This window comes from Littorina saxatilis, linkage group LG2, assembly GCF_037325665.1.
Source record: "Littorina saxatilis isolate snail1 linkage group LG2, US_GU_Lsax_2.0, whole genome shotgun sequence".
NCBI lineage: Eukaryota > Metazoa > Mollusca > Gastropoda > Littorinimorpha > Littorinidae > Littorina > Littorina saxatilis.
In genome coordinates, this window is record NC_090246.1 from 15,271,633 (window position 1) to 15,298,083 (window position 26,451).

The 26,451-nt window shown below is 41.9% G+C and overlaps 2 protein-coding genes across 4 annotated transcripts; one reads left to right on the forward strand and one right to left on the reverse strand.

The window, feature by feature from the left end:
* Positions 1-505: 505 nt before the first annotated feature.
* LOC138958306 (uncharacterized) lies at positions 506-13,802 on the reverse strand. Of its 2 annotated transcripts, none has more exons than XM_070329416.1 (8): positions 13,673-13,802; positions 8,788-8,963; positions 6,840-6,939; positions 6,291-6,439; positions 4,527-4,623; positions 3,084-3,248; positions 1,831-1,901; positions 506-759 (listed from the first exon to the last, which is right to left on the reverse strand). In XM_070329416.1, exons 2-8 carry the CDS (start codon positions 8,952-8,954, stop codon positions 702-704), a joined length of 807 nt encoding a protein of 268 aa, XP_070185517.1. In that variant the 5' UTR covers positions 8,955-8,963; positions 13,673-13,802; the 3' UTR covers positions 506-701. The 2 variants fall into 2 exon arrangements, with proteins under 2 accessions (XP_070185517.1, XP_070185518.1); XM_070329417.1 differs by having other exon boundaries at positions 13,638-13,786.
* LOC138958304 (ketimine reductase mu-crystallin-like) lies at positions 13,354-26,314 on the forward strand. Of its 2 annotated transcripts, XM_070329414.1 has the most exons (8): positions 13,367-13,734; positions 15,620-15,767; positions 16,878-16,940; positions 17,548-17,649; positions 18,161-18,344; positions 22,091-22,212; positions 22,613-22,697; positions 23,760-26,313. In XM_070329414.1, the coding sequence occupies exons 1-8, from the start codon at positions 13,568-13,570 to the stop codon at positions 23,834-23,836; spliced, it is 948 nt and encodes a 315-aa protein (XP_070185515.1). In that variant the 5' UTR covers positions 13,367-13,567; the 3' UTR covers positions 23,837-26,313. The 2 variants fall into 2 exon arrangements, with proteins under 2 accessions (XP_070185516.1, XP_070185515.1); XM_070329415.1 differs by lacking the exon at positions 22,091-22,212 and having other exon boundaries at positions 13,354-13,734; positions 23,760-26,314.
* The last annotated feature ends 137 nt before the right edge of the window (positions 26,315-26,451 follow it).

The window sequence follows — 26,451 nt, forward strand, 5'->3', positions numbered from 1 at the left end:
AACTGCTATGTTTATGAATAAAGTTGGCTGTTTTCAGCTTGTTACGTGTATATTAGTGTGTGTGTGTGTGTGTGTGTGTGTGTGTGTGTGTGTGTGTGTGTGTGTGTGAGAGAGAGAGAGAGAGAGAGAGAGAGAGAGAGAGAGAGAGAGAGAGAGAGAGAGAGAGAGAGAGAGAGAGAGAGAGAGAGAGAGAGAGAGAGGTGTGTGAGAGAGATTGTGTTCGTGTTTGACAATGTGCCTTTTTCTTCAGTTCATGTTGTTAGTTGTAAATGAGTTTGTGCATCTACGGACCACCCTGGTCATAAGGCGAGGCGAGTGTATATGTACCATGAATAATTTCTCAGTTAGTTTGTGTTGTGTGTGAGTATGTGTATGTGTACACATGTGTGTGTGTGTTGAAGCTGCAAGCTGGTCTGCAATCTGTATTGGTTGACATGCATCATCACAATCCTTTGCTCCATCACTCAAGTGAATGATCACAGTAAAACAAAACAAAAGCTTATCTTTAGTTCTTTCTTTTTAATCAATTGTCAGCAAAAGCCATTTAATTTCAACATTTGAAACATCTCTCAAACCTTCAAAAAAGCTTTCTTTGCACACTGCTTTCGTCTCATACACAGACATGTCATTTGCATTTTCACAGACACATATACCACACACACACACACACAGAGTTCTCACACCAGTAAAATTGATGATAATCAGCTTCCATCCACTAAAGCCTTCTTCCTCAGCAGCTCTTCATACCGCTGCTTTAACCTGTACACAGAAACAAAAGACTTAAAACTCTATTCATAATTTTACACAGTTTCTATCTCTTTTTATATTTAGTCAAGTTTTGACTAAATATTTTAACATCGAAGGGGAATCGAAACGAGGGTCGTGGTGTATGTGCGTGTGTGTGTGTGCGTGTGCGTGTGTGTGTGTAGAGCGATTGAGAGTAAACTACTGGACCGATCTTTATGAAATTTTACATGAGAGTTCCTGGGTATGATATCCCCGGACGTTTTTTTCATTTTTTCGATAAATGTCTTTGATGACATCATATCCGGCTTTTTGTAAAAGTTGAGGCGGCACTGTCACACCCTCATTTTTCAATCAAATTGATTGAAATTTTGGCCAAGCAATCTTCGACGAAGGCCGGACTTCGGTATTGCATTTCAGCTTGGTGGCTTAAAAATTAATTAATGACTTTGGTCATTAAAAATCTGAAAATTGTAATTAAAATTATTTTTTTATAAAACAATCCAAATTTACGTTCATCTTATTCTTCATCATTTTCTGATTCCAAAAACATATAAATATGTTATATTCGGATTAAAAACAAGGTCTGAAAATTAAAAATATAAAAATTATTATCAAAATCAAATTTCCGAAATCGATTTAAAAACAATTTCATCTTATTCCTTGTCAGTTCCTGATTCCAAAAACATATAGATATGATATGTTTGGATTAAAAACACGCTCAGAAAGTTCAAACGAAGAGAGGTACAGAAAAGCGTGCTATGCAGCACAGCGAAACCACTACCGCGCTGAACAGGCTCGTCAGTTTCACTCCGTTTTGCACAAGCGGCGGACTACGGTCATTGTGAAAAAATGCAGTGCGTTCAGTTTCATTCTGTGAGTTCCACAGCTTGACTAAATGTAGTAATTTCGCCTTACGCGACTTGTTTTCATTTCATACGAGAGAAAACCCTTTTATTCAGCAAAAAAATTATAACTCTGCGAAGTTCTTTTCTGTTTTTATTGAGTAAAGATACTGCACACCAAATTAAAATTCAACTATTTTGTGATCACACAAGTTTTAGAAAATGAGCATGAGATATTCACCTGTCCATTTCTTCATCATATTTCTTCTGCACCTCATCTCGTGTCATCCTGACAAGGTCACAGATAGTGTACTGAAACAAACAGAATAACACTTCAAATTTGCAGTTCAAGACAAAAATGGCCAAAGTTAGCCAAGCAACCAATCAACGTTTACATACAGGCATGCACACAGTTCAGCCCATGATTAAAGAAATAGAGTGTGGATACAAAACTCTGTATTCCTTGGGGGGAAAAAAGCCTCCTTTCCGGGTTTTCTCTATCTAATTTAATGTATGTAAACTGAATTTAATGATCACACTGAACCATGTTTCACCTATTCCAAGACCACGGGGACTGTCAGGGGAGGCAACTATACTTAGAAGCTGGTAGATCAACATGGAATAAAGAAATACTTCCACCTTCTTTGGACAAAGAGATACTAATACCGAAGTTAATTACTACCATATTTTTTTCTCCATGTGGTACAAAAAGGCTCTGCCTTTGTTTAACCTTAACAGGTAGGTTTTACTCTTTAAAACAATTCTAAAATACTCTCCAGGTTTGTGGCACATTTCTTTTTCCTCCATGACAATCTTCACTAAAGAAGGGCTGTAAAACTCCTGTCACAGTAGGGCTGCGTCCTCTCTGCGTCCAAGAAAAATGGAGAAAGCCAAGGTGCGCGCAGTAGGGTCTCCTACAGCGCCGGAGTAACGCGGTGGCAACTCCATTTGACATGGTGAGGTCGCCAAGACCATGCACAAAGTATGCACCGTCGCTCAGCGTTCTGATATGTGCGTGGTAGGAACGCCTTTTCTTGGACGCCACGGGAATGCCGTGAGGACGCAGCCCTAGTGTGACAGGGGTATAACTCAATTTCTAGAAGTCCAATTGATCCCATTTTTGCCTCATGCACCCTTCAGACCCGATCTCACCCCCTGTGATTGCTCTTTAGTTTCTCTTTGCAATTTCATTGCATCAAGGGCCTCGCAAAAGCTGTGAAATCAGAGCTCAAACTCTGCTCAAATCAGAGCCTGCACATGCACTTGTAAGTATAATTGAAACAGGGAAAAACTGCGAATTTTCAAAATCAGAAAAATGCTACTTTGTAAATGTAGGAAATCAAGAAATTCCCAATTAAAAGACTGTTTCTGGACGGGTTGTCAAATTCCCAAAACATGCTAGAAGGGAAAATGTTTTTGAAAAAAGTCTGCACATTTACTTTCATCCCCGTGAAATTCAAAACAGACTTGGAGGCTGATTCATGGCCACCTTACCTGAACCACACTGGCCTGCTTCCTGAAGAAAACCTTGCCCTCTTCATTGTTATAGTATGGCTGGATCCTGACGCGTTCATCCTCTCCCAGGCTGGGATTGCGTGGGTCGTGGTCGTCCCACGGCTTGATGATCACTTCCAACACAAAGTCTGTAGAAGTTACACCCTGAGAACAAAATTGTTCCAACGTTGTTAACTGTCAGGCTGTCTGGTCCAGGTTTGTTTAAACCACTAGTGCAAGTGAAGTACAAATGTCTGCCTAAAAAAATCCACAACACTATTTTAAGTACATACATTTCTTCAGTTTGGCCTTTTATTTTTCCCCCCGTATACAGTGGATCCTCACTTTTAACCCTTACACTGGTGCAATTCTGTAACACATGTTACGTAGCCACTGGTGAATTAACAGAGAGAAAAATAACAAAAAACGGTCATATTATAGGTTTTCGCATCCATGGGAGGTAATCGGAACCGACCAAACAGACTGTCACTGAGTCAGTAGCGCGACATATGTCGTGACAACCAGGTGACAGTATACGACAACCAGCCTAAGGGTTAAGACTCCCGTTTTAAGACCTGGATTTTTCAGACTTTCTGTTCATAACCTCTGTAAAGTTACCCCCATTTTAAGACTTCCTCCTCAATTTCTCAGATTTTTGGAGGGTTCCACTGTACTGGCTACCTGACTGTTTGTACGACTGCTCAAGTTCTGGCTTCAAGCATTAGGCAGTCACGTTAAAACTCTTCTTCTCCTGTTTCCATAATACAATGCAGAATGTGATTCTAACAACTGAAATAGTAGCTTACCAGGAGTCACACACCAAAAAAAAAAAAATACAGCAGCAAGTTCATTTTCATTTTCATTACTTTATTGTCCCATCGCTGGGAAATTCGGGTCGCTTCCTCCCAGTGGAAAGCTAGCAGCAACGGAGTCGCGCTACCCAGGTGTCTGCGTGTTTAGGTGTATTCAGCCACCTGCACTTATGGCAGAATGACCAAGGTCTTTTACGTGCCATTGTGATGACACGGGGGTGGGACATGGCTTCCGTCTCTGGGTCTGCACATAAAGTTGACCCGTGTCCGTCCCGGCCCGAATTCGATCCTGCGACCTTCCGATCACAAGTCCAGTGCTCTACCAACTGAGCTACCGGGCCCCCAATCATGTTGATTGAAGGCTGGAACTTGATTCCTACTCTGATCATGTGTGAAAAGAATGTGTTGCACTGTGGTAACTGTCTTGAAGGAGGTCTTTTATGATTTTGATAATAAAAACAAACAAACAAACAAACAAGCAAACAAAGAAAAAACACTTCTAGGCAAATTTTAAAAGGTGCTATGCCAACCTTATTTCAAAGATTGCAAAGAAACCAAAGATGGGACATTTACAGACAGCAAGGCCTATTTCCAGAAGTCCCTCACATCTGTATCTGACTCTGAGACTTACGCTGTTGTATCTGGCAGTAGCATCTTTGTGACACCAACAGTAATTGCTTGTCCGGAAAATGTGTTTTCTCTCTTTGTCTGCATCAGTCAGCTCTTCACTGGAACAGAAAAAAAGTGAAACAAATTAACTAAGAATCATACTCTATGATGATCTTCTTCTTCTTCTTGTCAATCACACTTCTATATTGTTAGACCGGACAGCGAGATCTATGATGATTAAACTGAACTACCTAGCATAAACGACAGAAAGTTTTCTCAAGTACTGTTTAACGGCAATTGAATAATTATAATAATGATTGCTTTTGTAGCGCAAACCACAGGTATCTATGCTCTCTGTGCTTTACATATTAACTATGATTAAAAATACACTATTTGAACATCAAGGACAAACATACATATTCTTGCAAAATAATGTAACAATAATCTAGCAAAATAATGTAACAATAAATCCGCTTTGGGAAAATACCATCCAGATACAAACACACAATAAGGAATTATGTACAATCAACACAAAAAATTCTCTACACGCACGCACGCACGCACACACACATCATGTAAAGCCATGCACAGCCATAACTTTGTATACTACAGATAGAGAGTTGTTTAGGCCTAAAAAAAAAATAGGTGTGGTTACGGTAACCCGACCTACCCTATTTTTAGGGGCCGACCCTATAACTTTTTATTACATTTTTCCAAAAAAACCAAAAAAGCACACAAGAAAACGAGTGCAGAAAACGCAATGAAAGCGAAAGCGCCCGAGTCGCACACTTATTTCCCTGTCAAGTAGGTTTAATTTGTACACATTAGAAAAAAAAGTAAAAAAGTGTTTGCCTACCTTCCTACCCTATTTTTTTTGGCTATGTTACCGTAACCACACCTATTAATTTTTTTGGCCTTAGTGATCTAGATACAATTTGAATGGATAGGTTTTTAAAGGCCAGGGTTGACTCAAGTTTGCGTATGTTATGAGACAAGAAGTTCTATTGTAAATCAGCAGTCTTATCTGCGGTTATAACAGACATGTATGTAGTAGACCTAGTGTCTTCTTCTTCTGCGTTCGTGGGCTGAAACTCCCACGTACACTTGTGTTTTTGCACGAGTGGATTTTTACGTGTATGACCGTTTTTACCCCGCCATTTAGGCAGCCATACGCCGCTTTCGGAGGAAGCATGCTTGGTATTTTTGTGTTTCTATAACCCACCGAACTCTGACATGGATTACAGGATCTTTTCCGTGCGCACTTGGTCTTGTGCTTGCGTGTGCACACGAAGGGGGATAAGCCATACGTTGACCTGGGAGATTGGAAAAATCTCCACACTTAACCCACCAGGCTGCCGTGGCCAGGATTCGAACTCACGACCTTCCGATTAAGAGGCCGACGTCTTACCACCCCGCCCGCCTGACCTAGTGTCTAAATGCCATTTCAAACTGCCAAATCGTACGCCCGATCGTCAGGGGCGAGTAAAAAATCCAACGGGCCAGTAGAAACAGCCTGGCAACTCGCCCGGCTGACCAGTGAAAATGCTTGTCAAATGCACCACTTCAGGTTGTACAAACTAGTTTCAAAGTGTTATAAATGCTGCAGATGCAGCAATTGTGGTATGTACCGGGCCATTGAAATTTCTGGCAGGCTAGTGACTTTCTTGAAGTTACTTGCACGATTGGCGAGTTTAAATGTTGAGATTTGGCCATCCCTGCTGTACATGAAAAATAATGCTTTTTTTCTGCCAAGCAGTAACAGACATTCCGTTAAAGGGGGGTTTACCTGGAGATATGCTCCAGAAGTTGTACAATGGCCTCTTGAGTGCTCTTGGCGTCAACGACAGGTGTGAAGCGTACGCTGTACTGGTGCGGCAACACCTGGGGGTCGTAGCGTCGCATCAAGTTGTCCACGCTCTTCAGGAAGTGATCTCTCTGCACAATAGCAAAGACAAATACTGTGAAACTTTTTTTTTAAGACCCCCGATTTACAGGCAAAGATGGCAAAAAAATTAAGATTTGTTTCTTTGGAATGCTTTTCAATTTTTTTCAAGGTGTTTGTCCTTGAGAAGAAAAAAATTCAGTAAAAATGTTTTTTTTATTTTTTATTAGAAAAGTAATATTTACATGACTCTTGGGAAAAAAATTACGTTAAATGTGACTCTTTAGGGTAAAACATTTAGTTTTAGGGATACATTCATCTTTAAGAACAATAAATGCCTAACCTTGAAGTATGTTTTATTTCACAAAACAGATCCCACCAGGCAATTACAGAGCATTTTCTTTATATTTATGAACAGATTTTGTTCCCAGGGTAAATGTCACAACTACATACCGTGAGCTTGGTCATGTTGATACCAAAGATTTTCCCTGAGTCGATGACTCCCAGGAAAACGGTGCCTCCCAGGCCAGAATTCAGAAAAGCATTTAGGTTTCTGAAAGTGAGGATGAAAGTCGCTTGTTCATTTCGATGCTTGTTACTCTCTCAGGTACCAAGAGATGGGACTTCTGCATAACTCTCACTAACTCTTGTTGCACGTTTCGTATAAATTTAGAGTGCTTACTTCTCAGTACCCCTAGTTTGAGTACTGCTGAAAATGACACTGTAGGCCTATAAACTGAAGTCTATAAAAACACAACAACAACAAAAACACCGCTCAAACACCAAAACACAACATAACACTCTGGTATGTTTAAAAACAAACAAACCTGTGCTCTCATTGCATTCAAAGAATCAGAAACAGATAGACTGTCAAAATAAGACTCAAAGACAGGAAAGTCTACAATTTTGGAACATTTAATTGAAAAGTAACAAACATTTATTCTAGGGTGTCTCAATTCAACATGTCTGGTACATGGATTTTACTGTAAATTTAAGAAGAGAAAAGTTAACCTGTCAGTTGTACTTTTTTTGATCCCCCTAACCCTACCCCCACCCCCCAAAAAAATAAAAACCACCCAACAACACACCAAGTCAAGATACAACGGACCGCTCCCCCCCCCCCCCCCCCCCCCTTTAAGACCCTTATTTGAGACTCCCTCCCTGTTCAAAAATTGCTTTTGCAGATTTTTCATTCGTCAGTAAATTTGGCTCAAATATAAAACTCCATTTTTAATTTAATGATTTTCTCAGATTGTTTAAAGGCATATGTACGCGCTCCCGTGTTTACAAAGTGTAGTTTGCCCATAATCGATGTCAAACGCACCATAAGACCATGTAATGACGATATGTCGCCATGCGCGGACCATATACATGCATTACAGCTTGTTTTAGAGTCTCAAAAACTTTGGATGTAAACAAAGACGCGGAGTTATTTCCCTTGCGTCAACGCTACCTCTGTTGGCAAATCTATAAATAGGACGATCCAGATCAAAATGAAAATTAACATATCTCAACATTGAAGGGGTCCTAGACCACAATATTTTGCAGGGAACTTAATTTAGCATGTCTTCAGCTGTTGGTAAAGCAATTAGCGTGTATAGTCATCGAGTACATATGGCTTTAAGGTCTCAAAGAAGTGTTCACTGTATTGCTGTCTCTTTCAGCTTTAGTGTTACTGGTTACCTTGACATGGTGACTGCATTTTGTGTGCGATAATCTTTCCCATCTAGAATATCATTGCTATCTATATCTAGGCCTGATAAGCTGTATCTGTGTGAGATAACATTCCTTCTCCTCTGACCTACATTTTTCTTGTTCCGGAGCTCCATGTTTGTTTCCAAAGTTGGGAAAAAAGTTACATGGTCAGCAGCACAAAATACGGTTGGTCACCTTGATCATCATGTTATCCCCAACACTGAAAAGCTTGATAATTGATGATGTGTAAATGTTTGGTTTTGCGTAAAGCAAAAAAAAGAAAGAGAGTTTGTTTTGGATGACAAGACAAACAAAAAAAACCACCAACCAAAAACAATGAGTAGGCAGGTCGCTACTTAAATTTTTTTTTAATACATGTATTACAGTATTTTTACCCAGTAGCATTTTATAGATATATATGCCACGAGGCCGAAATATTGGTGAAAACGTGAAGGCTTGTTTTGGTTATTTTTTCCATATTTGTTAATATATATATGGCTTAATTATTGGCCTGAACAAATGCAAGTTGTGTCCCCTCATTGTCGGAGAAGATAAGCTTCCCTTCTGTAGTCTGCAAATCAAGTTTTTATTTTATTTTGTTGAAGGATCAAAACAAAATTCTAGGGTTAGGAATAGGAGAAAAAAAACCAGGGTCAGTGAAGGAACCAGAAACTCTTTTAAAAAACATATTCACGCCTCATCTAACCTTGAAATAGGCTTCCTACTGCCCCTCTCTCTCTTGGTCTCCTGTGCCCACGGTGGAATCTCCTCCTGGCACAAATTCAGATGACCCTTGAACTCATGCGTCTTGTCTTCCTCGAACGGCAGCGTGCTTCCCCTTACGTAATATTTACGGAACTTCTGTGATGCCATGTTTTAGGTCTGCAAATATAATGAAAGACATTCATGTATCGGCTGTTTCAATACGCATTCAGCAATGAGGTTCAGTCGCGACGTTAGAATTGACGAAAAGTGAACAGGCACAGAACATACTGACAAAGCGCTGAAAATCCACAAAATAGGGCACTTGCCTTTGGCTAGTACTTCTCTTAATTTACTAGCCAGAGAGCAAATTTTATTCGCCAAACCAACGATTTGTTTCAGCAACTTTACTCGCCTTTGGCGAGTAGATTAACATTTCTGCTCGCCATTTACATATCTCTACTCGCCATGGCGAGTAAAATACTTGCTTGTTTCAGGCCTGTGATAGTTTTTTTTTTCACAAGAGCTGTTCTTTCTGCATCCAATACTATACAAAATTCCTTCCAAAATTCTACATTCTTTCATATTTTTTTGAATTCAACATTCATTTCGTACTTTCAAGCCTCTGAGTATGAGCGTTTGTATGTATACATGTATCGCCCTTAAACAGTTTTTTTCATACAATATGTTGATTACTTATTGTTTTGATCTACTCATAACTGTAATCTCTCTGTTCTTTCAGCATCTCTTTTGCAGACGGAGAAGGAAGAAAATAAAGAAACAAAATTAGAAACAGAGGAAAAGGCAGTAATTGGCTTTCACACGTTTTCCGGAGAACATTGTTTACAACAACAGGAGAAACCGTCATGTTTTATGAGGATTTTAATTTTATTTGTGCAGTCTTATTTACTCATTTATTTAATTTATGTATTTACTTATTTATCATTCATTTACTTATTTAGTTCTGAACAATTGATCCACCGCAGAAACATTTGCTAAACAGCGACAACATAAGTATCCATTTCCTTCAAATACTGTATAAAAAAAATTAAAACTTGCAAACAGACTTATTTAACGGTGGGTAAATCATGCACATTGTTTGAAATTAAAAAAGGATCGGAAAAAGTGCTGTCAAATCTATGTTCCCCCCCCCCCCCCCCATGCAAAAGCGTAGTAACGCGTGACTAAGCTCGATCCGTAAAGCCGCTGCCATTAAACTTTAATAAAGCCTAAATTACTGTTGCCCACAGCAAAGGGAACTTACGGGCTTTGCCGCTGAAGAGCTTTCTCGGGGCCGTACTGTGCAAGTAGGCTATTTATACAAGTAGAAATCCTAACCGGCGGTTTTCAGTTTCGAGTGCACAATTGTTCACTTCAATACAATTGAAAATTATTCTTACACCTCATAACCTTTAGGCTGTGGCTGGAGGTTCGGCGAGCTGGATCCTGAGCCTGGGGGCTCAAGCACCGGCGAGTCAGTGCTCAAACCCCAAGGCTCAGGAGCCGGCACTCACATGAGCGCTCACCCTGTAAATCATTATTTTGAGTTTGTGTAGGAGTTTGTAATCGCTGTTCAATTCAAAGAACTGTGGAGAAAGATTAATAAAAATCAGTGTTGGATTCAGAAAGAAGTTCATACTATTACGGCAACAGAGCGGTCACTGGTGAGCGACTAACCGTTGTTGCTTTGTAAATGTCTATGTATCAGTGTATTATGTCTTGCCACACACATGCCAAATTTCCTTGTATTGATGAGGACAATAAAATTTCTTGTATCTCTTGTATCTTGTATCTTGAAGCGAGAGATGCGCGGTTCATTCCGAAGCAGGTGTCAGCGAGATTCTGTTGAAGTATCTCGATGCAAAGTAGATTTATCTTTTGCCATAAATAAAACACGTTTGTTGTTTTTTGTTTTTTTCCATGTTAAAGGCACAGTAAGCTTCCCGTAAACCATCACAGATACTGTCAGAAACACCCTTCCATTTGAACGCTCACCAAACGGGAACATCCTAGGTGCTCTACGTAAAGAGTGAGCAATTTTTAAAGAATTAATTTTGCGGATTGTGTCAGAGACAATCGGACCGTGGTGCGTTTTGGCGCTAGACCTAACTTTTAAAATCTAAATAATAAATTGACAGCTTGTTACACAAACATTCTTAAATCATAAAAGAATTCTTTTTTCATCAAGACAAGATCAGTACAATTCGAAGTTTTGAAAGTTTGAAAAAAGAAAAGCCCGGAAGCAGGCTCACGCAAGGTCGTGGTTCTCGTAGCAGACGACGGTTTATGCCTATTGCCAGTTCCTCTGAACAGTCAAAAGCCATCGCTAGAGTTCTTGTGAACCACAGCAGTTTGTTTCGTGCATAGTCAGGGGTACATAATAACGTGCTATTGCAGATAGGCTCACATCAAGTCACATTCAAATTACTAACTGACGACTACATTGTGAAACAAGTCGCGTAAGGCGAAAATACAACATTTAGTCAAGTAGCTGTCGAACTCACAGAATGAAACTGAACGCAATGCCATTTTTCAGCAAGACCGTATATTCGTAGCATCGTCAGTCCACCGCTCATGGCAAAGGCAGTGAAATTGACAAGAAGAGCGGGGTAGTAGTTGCGCTAAGAAGGATAGCACGCTTTTCTGTACCTCTCTTTGTTTTAACTTTCTGAGCGTGTTTTTAATCCAAACATATCATATCTATATGTTTTTGGAATCAGGAACCGACAAGGAATAAGATGAAAGTGTTTTTAAATTGATTTCGACAATTTAATTTTGATAATAGTTTTTATATATTTAATTTTCAGAGCTTGTTTTTAATCCAAACATAACATATTTATATGTTTTTGGAATCAGCAAATGATGGAGAATAAGATGAACGTAAATTTGGATCGTTTTATAAATTTTTATGTTTTTTTACAATTTTCAGATTTTTAATGACCAAAGTCATTAATTAAATTTTAAGCCACCAAGCTGAAATGCAATACCGAAGTCCGGGCTTCGTCGAAGATTACTTGACCAAAATTTCAACCAATTTGGTTGAAAAATGAGAGCGTGACAGTGCCGCCTCAACTTTCACGAAAAGCCGGATATGACGTCATTAAAAGACATTTATCAAAAAAATGAAAAAAACGTATGGGGATTTCATACCCAGGAACTCTCATGTCAAATCTCATAAAGATTGATCCAGTAGTTTAGTCTGAATCGCTCTACACACACACACAGACAGACACACACACACACACACGCACGCACATACACCACGACCCTCGTCTCGATTCCCCCTCTACGTTAAAACATTTAGTCAAAACTTGACTAAATGTAAAAAGGAAACTGGATCACACGGGTTCACGATGGCTCAGGGGTAAGATAACCCACGCAAAAATAAATTCTTTGAAAATTCCTTGCTCTTTACGGAGGGCACCTAGGATGTTCTCAAGCGGTGAGTGTTTAAATGAAAGGGTGTTTGTACTGTGTGTAAAAGGCGGGGATGTAGCTCAGTCGGTAGCGCGCTGGATTTGTATCCAGTTGGCCGCTGTCAGCGTGAGTTTGTCCCCACGTTCGGCGAGAGATTTATTTCTCAGAGTCAAGTTTGTGTGCAGACTCTCCTCGGTGTCCGTACACCACCGTGTGTACACGCAAGCACAAGACCAAGTGCGCACGAAAAAGATCCTGTAATCCATGTCAGAGTTCGGTGGGTTATTATAGCAACACGAAAATATCCAGCATGCTTCCTCCGAAAGCGGCGTATGGCTGCCTAAATGGCGGGGTAAAAACAGTCGTACACGTAAAAGCCGTGGGAGTTTCAGCCCATGAACGAACAAACAAACTGTGTGTAAAAGCCTGACAGTATCTGTGATGGTTTACGGGAGGCTTACTGTGCCTTTAAGTATTTATTTACTGCATTTTGTTTTAACTAATGCTGCTTCAGTCTAGCCTCGGGACCAGTGACACATGTTGCTTGGTTCGCGGACAAATTCAGTTATCGGGGACAATGGCCAATGCCGAATCCTTGAGTGACTCGTAAGCTGCTTTGTTGTTGCAATCTCAGTTCGATCACCGAAATGCTTTGGAATAAAGAATAGAGCAAAGGAAAGTTAAGAGTGGGGGGGGGGGGGGGGGGGGGGGGGGGGAGGATAAGTCAGTTAAACAGATATTTTATTTTACAGAAAAAAAATGAAAAAACGGACTGCCCATGGCAAGGCTCGAACCGGCAACCTCATGATCTCCAGCGCATTACACTACCGACCGAGCTATGAAGGCAAGATAACTGATAAGTGAAAAATAGGAAACTCTATTTTGTGAGATACTGGTGAGTGGTGACTGCCGGTGCTTGAGCCCCCAGGCTCCGGATCTCGAGCCACTCTGTAACTTTTATTTGCCTGCATATTAACCCTGTTAACATGTTGCTGTTTGTAGGAGGTCAACTGACATCCTGTGTATAACTTGGTTTAACCGGCAACAAACCATTCTATACACAACAACAGAAGAAGAAAAAAAACCAAAAAACAAACATTGTGTGTGTTACTGTGTGTGTGTCTGTAGTGTATTCATTTAAAATACATCAAGGGCACACTGTTGTCAATTAACGTAAATTACTTGTATTGCTTTGGGTACAAATCTTTCCTAGCAGCGAACAGGTTCAATTAATTTGTGATATTCGCTGCTGACAATGACAGCCTTGATCGTGGCCTTGTAATGGAAGAAATGGGTCAAATATGCAACCATGTCATTGTCAGCAGCGAATATCACATTACTCTTAGTCTTAACACAACAGAATCAAAATGGTGGAAAACATTCGTCTGATTTCCGCGCAAGTGGTTGAAGAAGTTTTGAAGTATGATGAGCTTATACCGGTCATCGAAAGTGCATTGGGGAAATTCTCTAACCGTCCACAATCCGGTGTTATTCAGCCGCTTCGAACTTGTTTGCGAATCCCGGCAGTAGATGGGTAAGTTCGTTGGAAAATGTGCGGTATTTCGTGTGTTGCCCTGTTGGGCACGCCAGCTTGGGGTGCGTAATGGCAGAGTGGCTTCCCTTCATTTGTTTTGCTTTGATAAAAATGGGGATCAACAACAGAGGAAGTTGTAGATAAAGTGAATCATGATGTGTTTGTTGAGCATTTTGAAATATTATATAGTATTTCAGAGGAGCAGATTGTTCATTTTGATGAAGATGATCAAGATGTGTTGGTGTAAGCTAACTAAGTGTGTCCCCAGTGCGGCCGTGTGTGCATGTAGGGGAAAGGCTCCTAATATGGACCGACTCCTAATATGGACCACCTCCTGTTCTGACAAACTAACGGCGCTAGAGCGCTCAAAACAATTTCATTCGCTTTATTCACCCTCTCTGGATAAGTTGCACATGTCAAAACAGTTGCAGAAACACAAACCTCAAAACCGTTAGGCTTTTTCGCTTTTTATATTTAGTCAAGTTTTGACTAAATATTTTAACATCGAGGGGGAATCGAAACGAGGGTCGTGGTGTATGTGCGTGTGTGTGTGCGTGTGTGCGTGTGTGTGTGTGTGTAGAGCGATTCAGACTAAACTACTGGACCGATCTTTATGAAATTTGACATGAAAGTTCCTGGGTATGAAATCCCCATACTTTTTTTCATTTTTTTGATAAATGTCTTTAATGACGTCATATCCGGCTTTTCGTGAAAGTTGAGGCGGCACTGTCACGCCCTCATTCGCGTTATAAAGCGAAAATACATTTAGTCGAGTCAGTCAAGTAGCTGTCGAACTCACAGAATGAAACTGAACGCAATGCAATTTTTCAGCAAGATCGTATACTCGTAGCATCGGCAGTCCACCGCTCATGGCAAAGGCAGTGAAATTGACAAGAAGAGCGGGGTAGTAGTTGCGCTGAGAAGGATAGCACGCTTTTCTGTACCTCTCTTCGTTTTAACTTTCTGAGCGTGTTTTTAATCCAAACATATCATATCTATATGTTTTTGGAATCAGGAACCGACAAGGAATAAGATGAAAGTGTTTTTAAATTGATTTGGAAAATTTAATTTTGATAATAATTTTTATATTTTTAATTTTCAGAGCTTGTTTTTAATCCAAATATAACATATTTATATGTTTTTGGAATCAGAAAATGATGGATCGTTTTATAATTTTTTTAATTTTTTTTTACAATTTTCAGATTTTTAATGACCAAAGTCATTAATTAATTTTTAAGCCACCAAGCTGAAATGCAATACCGAAGCAGTCCGGGCTTTGTTGAACATTACTTGACCAAAATTTCAACCAATTTGGTTGAAAAATGAGGGCGTGACAGTGCCGCCTCAACTTTCACGAAAAGCCGGATATGACGTCATCAAAGACATTTATTAAAAAAAATGAAAAAACGTCTGGGGATATCATACCCAGGAACTCTCATGTCAAATTTCATAAAGATCGGTCCAGTAGTTTAGTCTGAATCGCTCTACACACACACACAGACAGACAGACAGACAGACACACACAGACAGACAGACACACACACACACATACACACAAACACACACACACACACACACACACACACACATACACCACGAGCCTCGTCTCGATTCCCCCCTCTACGTTAAAACATTTAGTCAAAACTTGACTAAATGTAAAAAGGGAAACTGGATCAGACGGGTTCACGATGGCTCAGGGGTAAGATAACCCACGCAAAAATAAATTCTTTGAAAATTGCTCGCTCGCTCGTTCGGTGAGCGTTCAAATGGAAAGGTGTTTGTACTGTGTGTAAAAACCTGACAGTGTCTGTGATGGTTTACGGGAGGCTTACTGTGCCTTTAAGCACTGAGGCGCTGTGCGACACTCGGCATTGTGACGTTTCAGGTTCCTGGGTGTGATGCCAGCCTACAGCGAGAGTGACGGAGTTCTGAGCACCAAGCTCCTGACCTTCTTCCCTCACAACAGTGGCGGTCTGTCCACCCACAGCGCCCTCACCGTGCTCTTCCACTGCCAGACTGGAGTTCCCACAGCGGTAAGTGCCTATGCCGACTACCAGTGACTACCACTGAACCTGAGGTTCCTTTCCTTGAAAGCAGTTCTTACTATAGGCTCTGTATCATGGTGTTCTTCCACTGCCAGACTGGAGGCCCCACAGCGGTAAGTGTCTCAGTATGACTACCAGTGACTACCACTGAACCTGAGGTTCCTTTCCTTGAAAGCAGTTCTTACTATAGGCTCTGTATCATCGTGTTCTTCCACTGCCAGACTGGAGCCCCCACAGCGGTAAGTGCCTATGCCGACTACCAGTGACTACCACTGAACCTGAGGTTCCTTTCCTTGAAAGCAGTTCTTACTATAGGCTCTGTATCATCGTGTTCTTCCACTGCCAGACTGGAGGCCCCACAGCGGTAAGTGTCTCAGTATGACTACCAGTGACTACCACTGAACCTGAGGTTCCTTTCCTTGAAAGCAGTTCTTACTATAGGCTCTGTATCATCGTGTTCTTCCACTGCCAGACTGGAGCCCCCACAGCGGTAAGTGTCTGTGACTACCAGTGACTACCATGGAAGGGTTCAAAACTGACTGTTAAAGGCACAGTCCTTCCCGTGAAAACAGTTCTGCTTACTATCGCATGCATCCCTCGACATTGGTGAGTGGCTGCCTAACCACACAAGTTCAAGTTTTATTGGTCCATAACCCATGGGGGCATTTTGAACAATAAATACAATCAATACAATCAATATATGCTAATGTAGTAAATAAAAAAATAAAAAATAAATAAAAAAAAATTATGAAAAGCTGTTACAAATTCTATCAACAAAGTCCAAAATATTCTTTAGCAATTTCTTTTTCTTCGTATAGCGTAGCAAACAACTTTTTAAATTTAAGTGCATTAGGTGGTAACAACTCAGCTCTTTCTTCTTTGAAAAAATCACAGACAAATAAATAATGGAATTCATCACCTATGTCTTGTGATACACAGCGGGGTAAAGACGGTTATACACAGACTGACAAGAAAACGTTGCATGTTGTCATTGCTTCGCTGAGTATTTGTTTTTTTGAAAAATAAATGAGTGCTTTAAAGATAGTTCTTTTGGAGAATGTTTGTAATTTAATGTTATTATTTTGTTGTTGTTAATAGATCTTGGATGCTGATGTGATTACTGCTTACAGGACAGCCGCGGCCTCCGCTGTCGCGACCAAAGTAAGAATTCTCATTGACCACTTGAGTCAGTCAGTCACTCAGACTTCATACTGTAGTACATAATGTCAGGCGATCGGCACCGCAAATCCCCCGTCTTTCCCCTTTTTTCCCTTCGGTTTGTCTGTCTGTGTCTGGCTGTCCGACTGTTCGTGTGTGTGAGTTTATCTGTGTCTGTCTCCCTCTAACGCTGCATGTGCCTGTATCTGTATGTCTGTCTGTCTCTATATGCCTGTCTGTCTGTCTGTCTGTCTGTCTGTCTCTCTCCGAGTCTCTCTCTCTCTCTCTCTCTCTCTCTCTCTGTGTCTCTTTTTCAGTCTCTCGATGTCGATAATCTAAATATGAAGAGAAACCCGAGGTGCTGCTCTATTAATTAATGAAGTACTATTATACTGTGTGTGCTGCGTTAGTTCACTTTACTTTGTCCTATTATCTGTGAGTTGTGGGCTTTTTTCTTTCTTTCTTCATGTTTTGACATTACAATTGTAAAGCGCTTGGAGCTATTTTCGAGACGTGCTCCATAAAAAAGCTTCATCGGCATGATCACTCATCATCATGATCAAGATCATCATGATCATGATCATGATCATCATCAATATTATTGTAACAGCACCTGGTGTCAGGCAGTCCCAAGAAGCTGGCCATTCTTGGAGCCGGGGTCCAGGCTCGCTCACACTTCTACGCTCTCTCGCATCTCTACAACTTCTACGAGGTCAGTGTAGAGCATTACAAGACAGTGCCCCCCCCCCCCCACCCCCCTTTAGACTCGCTCACACTTTCACGCTCTCTTGCATCTCTACAACTTCCACCAGGTCAGTGTAGGGCATTTCAAGACAGCGGACCCCAAAATATACGGAATAGCAAGGTCTTGAAAGGGGGAAAGTATTGCATCGGGACGGGGGGGGGGGGGGGGGGGGGGGGGGGGAGGGTTGTCCACTGAAAAAGATGGCGTTCACCGGAGAATTATCGGTATATCAACGGTTGATATCTGGTATATTTTATACATATAAAGACTGACGTTCTCAACGGGTCATAACCGTCTCGCATTTCTGTATCATTGCTGTCTATGTATACACGTGCTTGCGCGCGCGCGCGCGCGCGCGCGTGTGTGTGTGTGTGTGTGTGTGTGTGTGTGTGTGTGTGCTTGTGTTTGTGTCTGTGTGCGTGGTTGCAGTGCCCCCAAATACTTCCTCTACGTAAAGATTTCATTTTTGTTTCCTTAGGTGACGATATGGAATCACAGACCGGAGAAGGCCAAAGCATTAGCAGCAGAACTAGGAAACCACGTGACCTCTGTTGATGACGCAGAAAAAGCTGTGCGTGATGCTGACGTCATTGTGACTGCCACCAATTCCAGCACGCCTGTGCTGAAGGCAGCCTGGGTCAAATCTGGAGCGCATGTCAATGGTTTGTGTTTGTGTCAACCGGTACTTTCCGGTATTTTACTGGTTTGAAGATGACAATAACGTACTAAGATCTCTGTTTTAAGACCTCTAAATGTCTGAGATTATCCGGTCGTACATGTTTTAAGACCTCTAAATGTCTGAGATTATCCGGTCGTACATGTTTTAAGACCTCTAAATGTCTGAGATTATCCGGTCGTACATGTTTTAAGACCTCCAAATGTCTGAGATTATCCGGTCGTACATGTTTTAAGACCTCTAAATGTCTGAGATTTTCCGGTCGTACATGTTTTAAGACTCCTCTAAATGTCTGAGATTATCCGGTCGTACATGTTTTAAGACCTCTAAATGTCTGAGATTATCCGGTCGTACATGTTTTAAGACTCCTCTAAATGTCTGAGATTATCCGGTCGTACATGTTTTAAGACTCCTCTAAATGTCTGAGATTATCCGATCGTACATGTTTTAAGACTCCTCTAAATGTCTGAGATTATCCGTTCGTACATGTTTTAAGACCTCTAAATGTCTGAGATTATCCGATCGTACATGTTTTAAGACTCCTCTAAATGTCTGAGATTATCCGGTCGTACATGTTTTAAGACCTCTAAATGTCTGAGATTATCCGGTCGTACATGTTTTAAGACTCCTCTAAATGTCTGAGATTATCCGGTCGTACATGTTTTAAGACCTCTTAATCAAGTCTTACGAAAGAGGGTGTCTAAAAATAGAGGTACATTTAGGTGCACGAACCGAAAGTGGATGCCACCCAAACGGGAGAGAACAAACCGCAGTGTCTGATTCGTTGAAATCACAACAAATCTCGATTTCAATCAATCCAACACCGCGGCCGGCTACTGACCGGTTGGTAACTTTCTCGTGCACTTTGGTCGGCCCAGGTCTTTAAAACAGAGGTTTTGCTGTACCGGAAATCAAGTCGGCAAGTGGTCGAACTTACCGGTTAGTATACTGTTCAAAAAAAGAAACGCATAGTTGCTACTTGCCAAATTTGTTTTATTTTTGGAAAAAATTAACAGAAAATCCAATATTTAGATTATTTGTTTGAAATTTGGTATGGACACAGTTGAATGCACACACAGTTCATTTGCATCTTCAGATCAATCAGTCAATCAATACGATTGGGTGCCGAGGCTGTCAAGTCAGTAGGGGGTGTGACTGCCTTGAGCAGCAACAACTGCCCGGCACCTTCTGGGCATGGACTGGATCAGATGCCGGATATCTTGCTGTGGGATGGTGTCCCACTCCTCCTGAAGTGCCTGCAATAGATCGCGGTGATTTGCCGGCGCTTCTTCTCGCCTGCGCACACGTCTGTCCAATTCATCCCAGAGGTGTTCTATCGGGTTCATGTCTGGCGACATGGATGGCCAGGGAAGCACCTGGACATGGTGGTCGGTGAGGAACTGGGTGGTGAGTCGTGCTGTGTGCGGGCGAGCGTTGTCCTGCTGGAATATGGCATCCTGGTCAGCCAGAAGAGGAAGGGCGTGTGGGCGCAGAATTTCCTCCACGTATCGCTGGGCAGTTATACGCCCTTGGACGTGCACCAGGGTGCTCCTTCCAGCGGTATTGATCGCCTCCCACACCATGACGCCTCCACCACCATGAACGGGTGCCTCATCCACACAGTTGGGCGCGTAACGTTCGTTTACTCTCCGGTAGACCCTCCTCCGACCATCATGTCGCTGGAGCAGGAAGTAGGACTCGTCGCTGAACCACACGTGTCTCCAGTGATTCCGGACGGTCCAGCGAAGGTGCTGGTTGCCCCACTGCACTCGGTTCTGGCGATGGCGGCGGGTGAGGACAGCTCCTCTGTGAGGTCTGCGAGCTCTCAAACCAGCTTCATGCAGGCGGTTCCGCACGGTCTGGTCCGATAATCGGTGTGGCCCGGGGAGAGCCTGGACAGAAGATGAGGCCGACAGGAAACGATTCCGGAGGTGGCGGAGCCGTATGAAGCGGTCGTGAGCAGCAGTTGTCGCCCTTGGTCTTCCCGCTCGTGGCAAGTCAGCAACGGAGCCAGTGGCTTGAAACCTGACCCACAGTCTACTGATGGTGCTCTGGGACACGTGGAAGTGCCTGGCGATTGCACTTTGACTTTGGCCTGCTTGTAAACGACCCAATGCAATTTGGCGGTCTTCTCTGCTCAATCGGGCCATCTTTCGTCGCTGAATTGTCGTCTGATTTCTTTGTGGCGAACAATCCGCTTTTATGGGTTTTGGAAGACATGGTGAGAGCTCAATATTCCCCGAGTTTCACGAGATTACACTGAAGCATGACGAGTGGTCATGCCAAATGAGCAATTTTGACATTGTAGCCACTGATAACGCATGCGTCACGTGCAGAGCTCACTTGTGGCAATGGACGAAAGGTCGACGACCAGATAAACATTTTCTGCAGTTTGGTGGATATCCTTGTAGCCATATAACTAAATTAACCAAATATTACAAGCTATGCGTTTCTTTTTTTGAACAGTATATTTCGTTTGACAGGTAGGTCGGTTGGTCTTTTTTTAAGTACCCGCTCCAAAGAGATTTGTTCTCCCCTCCTTTCCCTATTAGAAGGGAGACTATCGAAGTTGGAAGTAGAAAGATGGTCTGCTTCAGAGTAATGTCCTTTGTTCCATATTTCTCTCTCTCGTAAACGAAAAAAGACTGAAGGAGAACAAGTATTTTCTTTGTGAGACACGGTCAGTGTGTGACATTGAAAGAACACACGAAACCAACAATAAAGAAACACAGAAAATCAGACACGTTTTACCCTTCATGACTATCACGTGTTTAGACCTTTGTAAGACTATGTTCTTTTGGATGGATTTTGTTGATTTTGAAATGTGACTATCCAGAGGCGACCGGCACGGTTGGCCTAGTGGTATAAGGCGTCACCCCGTGATCGGGAGGTCGTGGGTTCGAACCCCGGCCGGGTCATACCTAAGACTTTAAAATTGGCTATCTAGTGGCTGCTCCGCCTGGCGTCTGGCATTATGGGGTTAGTGCTAAGACTGGTTGGTCCGGTGTCAGAATAATGTGACTGGGTGAGACATGAAGCCCCAAAGGGGGGTATCATCACGATCAGGGGAAGGGAAATTTTAGCTTTCACGATCACAGTTACCTTGATTTTTGTTTTCACGATCACAAACACCTTGACGAATAGAGGATCATAGAGTGATACAGCTGTGAAAAATGTACGTTGAAAATAAAATGCTTTGCAATAATGCCCATCACGATCACGAAAACAAATGACGATCACGATCACGAGACTTGATTTTTTTGTCATCACGGATCACGGGCAAAGTCCCATCACGATCACAGAAATGGAAATGTCGGCAATCACGGTCACAGAAAGGTCAAAAAACGCCAATCACGATCACGACTTTAAACCCTTTGGGGCCCTCTGTGCTGCGACTTCTGTCTTGTGTGTGGCGCACGTTATATGTCAAAGCAGCACCACCCTGATATGGCCCTTCGTGGTCGGCTGGGCGTTAAGTAAACAAACAAACAAACAAGATTCAGAGGCGAGTCTATTTTTGTTAGTCTGAGTAAAGCACATCGATGTGCATTGTAGAAGCGTGCTTGAACCTAGTCAACACAGGTAGAGTACAATCATAAGTCCTGTGCCTAACCACACTGTGTGTGTGTGTGTGTGTGTGTGTGTGTGTGTGTGTGCGTATTTGTGCGTTTGTGTGTGTGTGCGTGTGTGTGTGTGTGTGTGTGTGTGTGTGTGTGTGTGTGTGTGTTATAGCGGTGGGTTCGTGTCGCCCCGACTGGCACGAGATCGACCCCCTGCTGATGCAGACCGCCGCTGTGTACGCTGATTCTAAAGAGGCCGCCCTCAAGGAAAGCGGTGACGTCATCAAGGCAGGGGTAAAAAGCGGCTCTCATTAAAAAACAACCCCCCCACCCAAAAAACAAAAACAGTCGACGTTCGAACGAGCTAACCTAAACGAACAGTCAAACGAAGGAAGCATCCAACACTATTTACACGAATTTTACATTTGAGATAACGTTTTCTATACTGTCAATGCCCATCCGTCGCTTGAAGTCATTACCACGCATTTCTTGATGACATACGCGGTGCTGGATTCGCCCCTAACAGCTCGATTAAATAGATGTTTGCAAACTCAGAGTTTAAAAGAATCAGCTTTTGCCTTTTGGGTGTCACCCTCCGGTTAGGTCATTTATATTCGATTTAAAGAGATTCAAATGCAACCCTTGTGGCATGCGTTCGTGATGCAATGCGGACATCATGTTTTGTTTTCATCAGGCTACCATTGTTGCCGAAATCGGAGAACTGGTCCTTGGAAAAGTGCAGCCAAGGAACTCCGAAACAACTGTCTTCAAATCGTTAGGTAAGCTGTCTGCTTCACTAGTGCAGTGGAAGCGTTCGTGAGATTTCTCTTTTTCTCTCTTTCTCTCTCTCTCTCTCTCTCTCTCTCTCTCTCTCTCTATCTTATCTTCCTCTTATTTTTATTTTTCACTATATTTCTCTGTTTGCGCGCGCGTATGTGAGTGAGTGAGTGTGTGTGTGTGTGTGTGTGTGTGTGTGTGTGTGTGTGTGTGTGTGTGTGTAAGCGTGATTGCGTGCGTGTGCGCATGCGTGTATGATTTTTGACGTGGTTTGTCTGTGTCTGTGCTAGTCCTGTTGAACGTTTATCACAATGTTATGTGACCTGACTGTCTAAGGAAGTTACTGTTCAGGCGTGTGTGGCAGCGCATATAAATTGGTCCCTAGCTATCTGTCTGCCCTGAAACTGTTGTCTGAAAAGATGTTGCCTTAAATTAGCCGCATTGTATTGCCCAACATGATCCGTGCTAACAAGAGAATCATTTCAATAAATTTGCATCACTGCCTCCAAAAACGGATTATAACTGCCTAAAATGGGGCCGGGAAGGGGAGGGGAGATGGTTGGGGGAGGGCATACAAGTAAAAGCCCACTCTTGAAAAGAAAAATCAAAGAGCGCACGTGGGAGTTGTAGCCCCAGAAAGCAAAAGCAGAAGAATTTGCATCACATACAAACTCTTGTTTAGTTGCATGCTCATGAATGTGGCCCTGGGATATTCTGCAGCAGTCGCAGTGTCGTGATAAGAGCGAGAAAATGGAACGTTTCAAATGATAACCTAACCACGACAGCGATGCACGTTTACATCTGAAATGCTCGCTCACTAAATGAAGTCGAGCGAAGCTGTTACATTATTTTTTTCTTACCACGATTAGTTTTGGAGACGAAATCCAAATACATGCTCCTATAAACACAAACACATCTTGGTAGCGCGACTCTAGTTTCTGTTTAGTTTCCACTGGGAGGAAGCGACCCTAATTTCCCAGAAATGACTAATGGTACATGTATCATAAAGTAACCAAAACATATAGTATATTTCTTGCTGAATTCGGTTTTTGACATGCGTGCAGGTATTGCCATTGAGGACGCAGTCGCAGCCAGTCTGGTCTTGAGCAAACTCGACGCACACACTGCGTCTACTCAGTAACAAGAGTCGTCTCTTCGCAAAAAGTGTGCAGATACATTTTGCAGTGTTTTAAAATTGCAGCTTGAACGCGGACCACGACTTTTGATGTCAGTAGAAAGTGCACATTGTGCACGCATTGAAGTGACTGGTTGTGCGATACTACCGGGTCTTTTGTGCAGGACTTCTTAACCTGGTCTAAAAATACAAACATGTTTTTCTCGTTGCACTATTCAAGACGTACAGGTAATTCTGATGTCCATATTTTAACGTACCTAACAAGACACCGTAAAACTGGGAGTTACTAGGTTGCAGTATCCTAAACGATCAGGCCATGTTAACCAGTGACTGCATTTATTTAATCTATTAAGCAAGAACAGACCTGTGTGCTTGTGAATCATATTGCGCTATCCTTGACTTTTGTGTTGCAATTCTCAGTGTTCAGCGTTCTATTCTCCAACTGTGAATTGTTTTGTTCTTTCATGTACAGTAACGGCTGGATCCTAATCATCTATCAAAAATACACATGTTTTATTTTTAACTTTTATAGGCATTCATATTATGTTCACGACTGAATGTTTAAATTACCTGTCAATCACGATCACGCACTCTTGTGGACTATGTTGGACTATGTTATCCGACATTCACGTCATGTGACTGCATTTGAGTCTGTCCATCAAGCACCCACACGCGTGACTGCGTTTGAATTATTTGACACTAGACATGTTCAAGTCATGTTAACATTTTAACCTATCTAGATTTTTTCCCCAGACGTTTTAGACGATAAAACATCCGCTATAAAACTTCCAACAGGTGTAGTGTCGTTGACCCTTGTGCACGGAAACTGTAGGGGAGACCGGGGCTAGTCCGCCTACTTTTATGCTTTTGGTAGCATAACTGGCGAGTTTGATGAACTAGAAGACTGATTTTTTATTTTACATCAAGACAAATGTGTAGCTGATATCAACGTGCAGACAGTTTTTATGCGCATGAACATTTGTTGTACATAGTAGATCTACCCATACGTAGGCGAACTTGCCCCAAGTCGGGGTAAGTCCACCTACAGGGTGGGGCAAGTCCGCCGCCGCTCTCATCCCATAGTAGGTACAAGACTAGTAGTGGGCAAGCTTTATTGGGAAAGCTTTTTTAATTCCCCTCAATATTTAGGTTCAAAAATGCCAATGACAAAATACGAAAGAATGTAACACAAAATTACGTTAGGGGAGACCGGGGCTAGTCGGCCTACTTTTATGCTTTTCAAGTAGCATAACTGGCGAGGAGACCGGGGCTAGTCCGCCTACTTTTATGATTTTGGTAGCATAACTGGCGAGTTTGATGAACTAGAAGACTGATTTTTTATTTTACATCAAGACAAATGTGTACGGCTGATATCAATGTGCAAACAGTTTTTATGTGCGCATGAACATTTGTTGTACATACTGCTCACGGCGAACATGCCCCATGACAAATAGGCGGACTTGTCCCCGCACGGGCAGGCAACTCTAGTGCCAGATAGCGAGCACAACATGGGAAGGAAGAAGCAAAACTTTCGTCAGAACTCGACCTTAATTAACTTGACGCACTTTCACTCGACATCAAAACCTAAGTCAACTCCCATGCATTCATGTTACAAATGTAACCGAGTGCCAATTTACTTTACTCTTTCTTACCGAGCTCAAACACTCAAGCAAACGACACAAGTTATATTACCAGGTTCTTTTATTCCATACGATGAAATGGGGAATGTGTGGGATAACGGGGGTTTACTTTCAAATACAAAACTTTCAATGTATTACTATAGGACTAAACAACTCCAAAAAAACAACAATGCTCTCAACTCTTCACTCTAAAACTGCATTCTAAATTCTCCCTCTAAAGCTACCCTTTAAAAACACACTAAATCCTTCCCCCAAACTACACTCTACTCTAAATCCTCACTCTCAACTTTAATCCAAAAAAAACAAAAACAATGAGACTCTAATCTAAAACAAACGAAATCTAAAAAAAAACTCCCGCAGTGGGCACTGCGGTTATGAAATTAAAGGCCCCTCCTGTTTTTGGAACCGCAGGAGCTTTCTAGTTTGCTGTTAGGTAGATTTTTGGTTCCTCTTTCCTGTCATGCTCTCTTTTTCTTCATGAATTCTTTTCTTTTTTCTGCCTTCTTGCTCATTCACCTGTATTTTTTCCAAAAATCTCTTCTCTTGCCGCTTGTCTCGCGATTCATGTATAGTTTAATCTGTTAGTGTTCTGATGTAAGTCCAGCAGTAGATAGGTTAAGCCTATTTTAACATACTGGAAACTGGTAATCTTCCAGTAGGTATTAATTTAGTTTTACTAAAGCCTGCTGGGACACCAGTAATGGGTTAGTGCATTTGTAAACAGGAATCGCTTGACAAGTGGCCCCCTTCATCCCCCCCTTCCTCGTCCTGATATGGCTCTGCGTAGTCGGCTGGACGTTAAGCAACAAATAAACAAAACAAAACAATAAAAAAAACCACCTAAAAACAATTCTTCAAAAAAACCCAAATCTACAAAAACTCTAACAAAACCTGATCAAAATCCCTCCACTAAAACTAACTGCTCCCCTCTAACGAAATCTAGTCTACGAAAACCTAACGAAACTAAAACCCAGCTAAAAA

Excerpts from the sequence above, each read along its gene's own strand:
- LOC138958306 (XM_070329416.1), bottom strand. The coding sequence starts at position 8,954 with ATGGCATCACAGAAGTTCCGTAAATATTACGTAAGGGGAAGCACGCTG. Across the intron at positions 1,902-3,083 it reads AGCAGGCCAGTGTGGTTCAG|TACACTATCTGTGACCTTGT; the intron begins GTAAGGTGGCCA and ends TGTTTGTTTCAG. Across the intron at positions 760-1,830 it reads TATGATGAAGAAATGGACAG|GTTAAAGCAGCGGTATGAAG; the intron begins GTGAATATCTCA and ends TTCTGTGTACAG.
- LOC138958304 (XM_070329414.1), top strand. The coding sequence starts at position 13,568 with ATGGTGGAAAACATTCGTCTGATTTCCGCGCAAGTGGTTGAAGAAGTT. Across the intron at positions 16,941-17,547 it reads CCTCCGCTGTCGCGACCAAA|CACCTGGTGTCAGGCAGTCC; the intron begins GTAAGAATTCTC and ends TTATTGTAACAG. Across the intron at positions 18,345-22,090 it reads ATCTGGAGCGCATGTCAATG|CGGTGGGTTCGTGTCGCCCC; the intron begins GTTTGTGTTTGT and ends TGTGTGTTATAG.